Below are 2,920 nucleotides of genomic sequence, written 5' to 3'. Positions count from 1 at the left end.
CTGATGACCCTCCTGCCTAAGTACTAGGATTACAGGCATGTGCCACCATGCCTGGTTCCAAATAGTGGGCTGGCAATAAATATTTGGTTAACAAGTGCAACGAGGGTCTCAGCATAGATTTCCAAAGTCAAGACGTCACCCTCAGGAGGAGATGCTGAAGCAATCCAGGGAGCAGTAGTAGCCTTGCTTGAAACTGGTGCAGTTTCAATAAAAATAAGGGGGTGGTAGAAGCACCCAGTGTACACTGAGTATTGTCTTCTTCTGAAAAGGGGGTGGTAAGCCAATAAGTTTGGAAGCCTAAACGATCCAAAGGAGGCTGTCGAAATAGCAATGGTGGGGTGTGACCAGGTTGGGGGACCACGGACAAGGAAAGAAATAAAAGTACACAGACACCATGAAGAACTCTTCATAACATTTATTAATTCTCCCCCAGCCCCGGGCAAGGCAGGGATCTGATGAGGGGAAGAAAACATCCTGTTGGAAATGTTGCTGGGGGAAAGTCCCTCAGAGAGCTTCCTACTCTTTGTGGATGTTTTCGTGGGCCGTATCCAACACAGAGGCCACGAGAAAGAGGAATTCCTTAAAGTCCACCTGTCCGTTTTTATCTGTATCCAGCTCGTTGAATATTCTGTCAATGGTAGCTTGATCTTTGGTATTCTAGGAGAAAGGAAAACAGAGACGTTGAGCTCAGATGCTCCACATAAAGCTTGCGTGCACTCACACACACACACACACACACACACACACACACACACACCTTCTCAGGCCTCCCATTTGGGGGTCAGCTCAGAGAGTCCTCGAAACATTAAGTCATTAGACAGCCCTAGACATTAGACAGCAGGAGAAAAAGAAGGATGCAGCTATCATGAACCTGCGGGACTCACAGGAGCTTGACCATGTTCTGCAGCTCACCTAGCCCAGCCTCCCGCCTCCCCTGCTGCTCTCCATCCCATGTTCATGGACATGCAGACATCTGAGGAGGCAGATCCCCACCCCAGTCCTTTGTCCCTCCATCTTCTCCAGGATTGGCCGTTCCCCTCAGCAAGGGCGTGGAAGGGGAGAAGGGCATCACCTACCTTGAGGGTCTTTGAAAGTTCCCTTGTGATCAGCTTCTTCAGTTCACCCTTGGAGAGGGTGTCAAAGTTCCCCGTGCGGACTGAGTACCTGTGGAAGCAGTTGATGACTCCTTCCAAGTAATCTTCCAGGGTGGTCATCTTCCCGGCCTTGCGTTAACCTTTCAGCAGACAAAGGAAGTTTAGAGGCAGACTCTCTCCTCAGCCCTCACTCCTCAACACTCACTGTCCCCTCTCGCTGCATCTAGGGTTTAGAGGAAGCACACAGCTCCCTAGATCTGGTTGGTGGTCTCTCTGCCCCGTGTCTGGCCCATGGTGAAGCAGTCATTTGTGGAGAGGAGGGGGAAGAGCAAGAAACAGAACACGGTCCAAAGGAGGCAGCCTGGACTGCCAGCTCATTCACCAAGGGAGCCCCATCTGGAGCTCACCGGGAAGGCAAGAAGACACTGGCCACAGATGGTCACCACCCTGCTAAGTCAGGCTTGGGGCCGGGTCCTCCTAGCACAGCAAGCTGACCTTGCTGGGTTCAAACTGCAATGTCAGCCCAGAGGTGCTCAGGAAAGTTAAGGGTTCTGGCCTCCAGCACCCTGAGACTGCTGAGTGGCCTCCTGTAAACACTGCGGCCTCCTGTGCATCCCTGAGGACCTGGCTAGGGGAAGAGCACTTACCCAGCAATGCACAGAAGTGTGGAGCTACAGCAAGACGCCAGCACAGGTGCAGGGCAGGAGCACAGCAGGCTTTTTATAAGGCAGCGCAGGTCCACTCTGGGTGAGGAAATCTCTGATTCATCTAGAGTTGATTGCTGAGAGCCCTCTTGCTCAAGAAATAGGTACAACATGTGGCTTTGACTGTAACAGGAACAGCTCAGACTTTACCAACCCCAAATCTCACACTCATGCCAGGCTGAAGTAAAGCTCCCACTCAGGTGTCCTGCACATCCCCCAGGCCTGGCCCAGGGCCCAGCCTTCAAGTCAGCTCCGCTCCCTCCTGGTTAAAAGGCTAAGAGGGTAAGTTTCACTGTCTGGTGAGGGGAGAGGAGTTAGTTGAGTGTCTAATAATTTTTTTTTTTTTTTGCAGTACTGGGGATGGAACCCAGGAGCATTCTACCTCCGAGCTACACCCCCAGCCCTATTTTGTATTCTTTTTTTCGAAACAGGGTCTCACTGAGTTGCAGAGGGCCTCACTAAGTAGCTAAGGCTGGCCTCAAACCTAGATCCTCCTTTTTCAGCCTCCCAAATGCTGGGCTTACAAGCCTGCGCCACCACGACCAGTTATGTCTAATACAATTTTTTAAATGATAATGATAGCCGGGCATGGTGGTGCAGGTGTGTAATCCCAGCATTCAGGAGGCTAAGACAGGAGGATTGAGGTTTGAGGACAGCCTCAGCTACTACTTAGTGAGGCCCTTTGCAACTCAGTGAGACCCTGTTTTCAAATAAAGAATAAAAAATAGGGCTGGAGGTGTAGCTCAGAGGTAGAATGCCCCTGGGTTCCATCCTCAGTACTGCAAAAAATAAAAAAATAAAAATAAATAGCAATGTAGAGGTTTGAAGTGATCAGAACACACCTGACACCGCCTTGCGCACTCCATAAAGCACCCCCTTACACACACACCATCTATTGTACAGATGAAGAAAATAATCTTAGTGAGGCTAAATAACTTCTCTAAGTATTAAACTCAAATTTGTCTACTTTCAAAACCTTTGCCAGGGTTGTAATTCCCCTCATCCTAAAACAAGAAGAGTTCTATTATTATAAAATAATAAAACTCTTTTAAAAGAGGGTTGGGGATGTAGCTCGGTGGTCCAGCACTTGCCCAGCCTGTGTGAATCCTTGGGTTCAGTCCC

General features: G+C 49.6%; 1 protein-coding gene across 1 annotated transcript; it reads right to left on the bottom strand.

Moving 5' to 3' along the window:
* Positions 1–400: 400 nt before the first annotated feature.
* Positions 401–1,774, bottom strand: S100A12 (S100 calcium binding protein A12). Its single transcript, XM_080690901.1, has 3 exons — positions 1,742–1,774; positions 1,077–1,234; positions 401–657 (listed from the first exon to the last, which is right to left on the bottom strand). The coding sequence occupies exons 2-3, from the start codon at positions 1,212–1,214 to the stop codon at positions 517–519; spliced, it is 279 nt and encodes a 92-aa protein (XP_080547027.1). The 5' UTR covers positions 1,215–1,234; positions 1,742–1,774; the 3' UTR covers positions 401–516.
* Positions 1,775–2,920: the final 1,146 nt, after the last annotated feature.

This window comes from Muscardinus avellanarius (assembly GCF_963383645.1).
Source record: "Muscardinus avellanarius genome assembly, chromosome: 3".
Classification (NCBI taxonomy): Eukaryota; Metazoa; Chordata; class Mammalia; order Rodentia; family Gliridae; genus Muscardinus; species Muscardinus avellanarius.
Note: the sequence above shows the minus strand (reverse complement) of the source record. Positions and strands in the feature narration are given on the sequence as shown.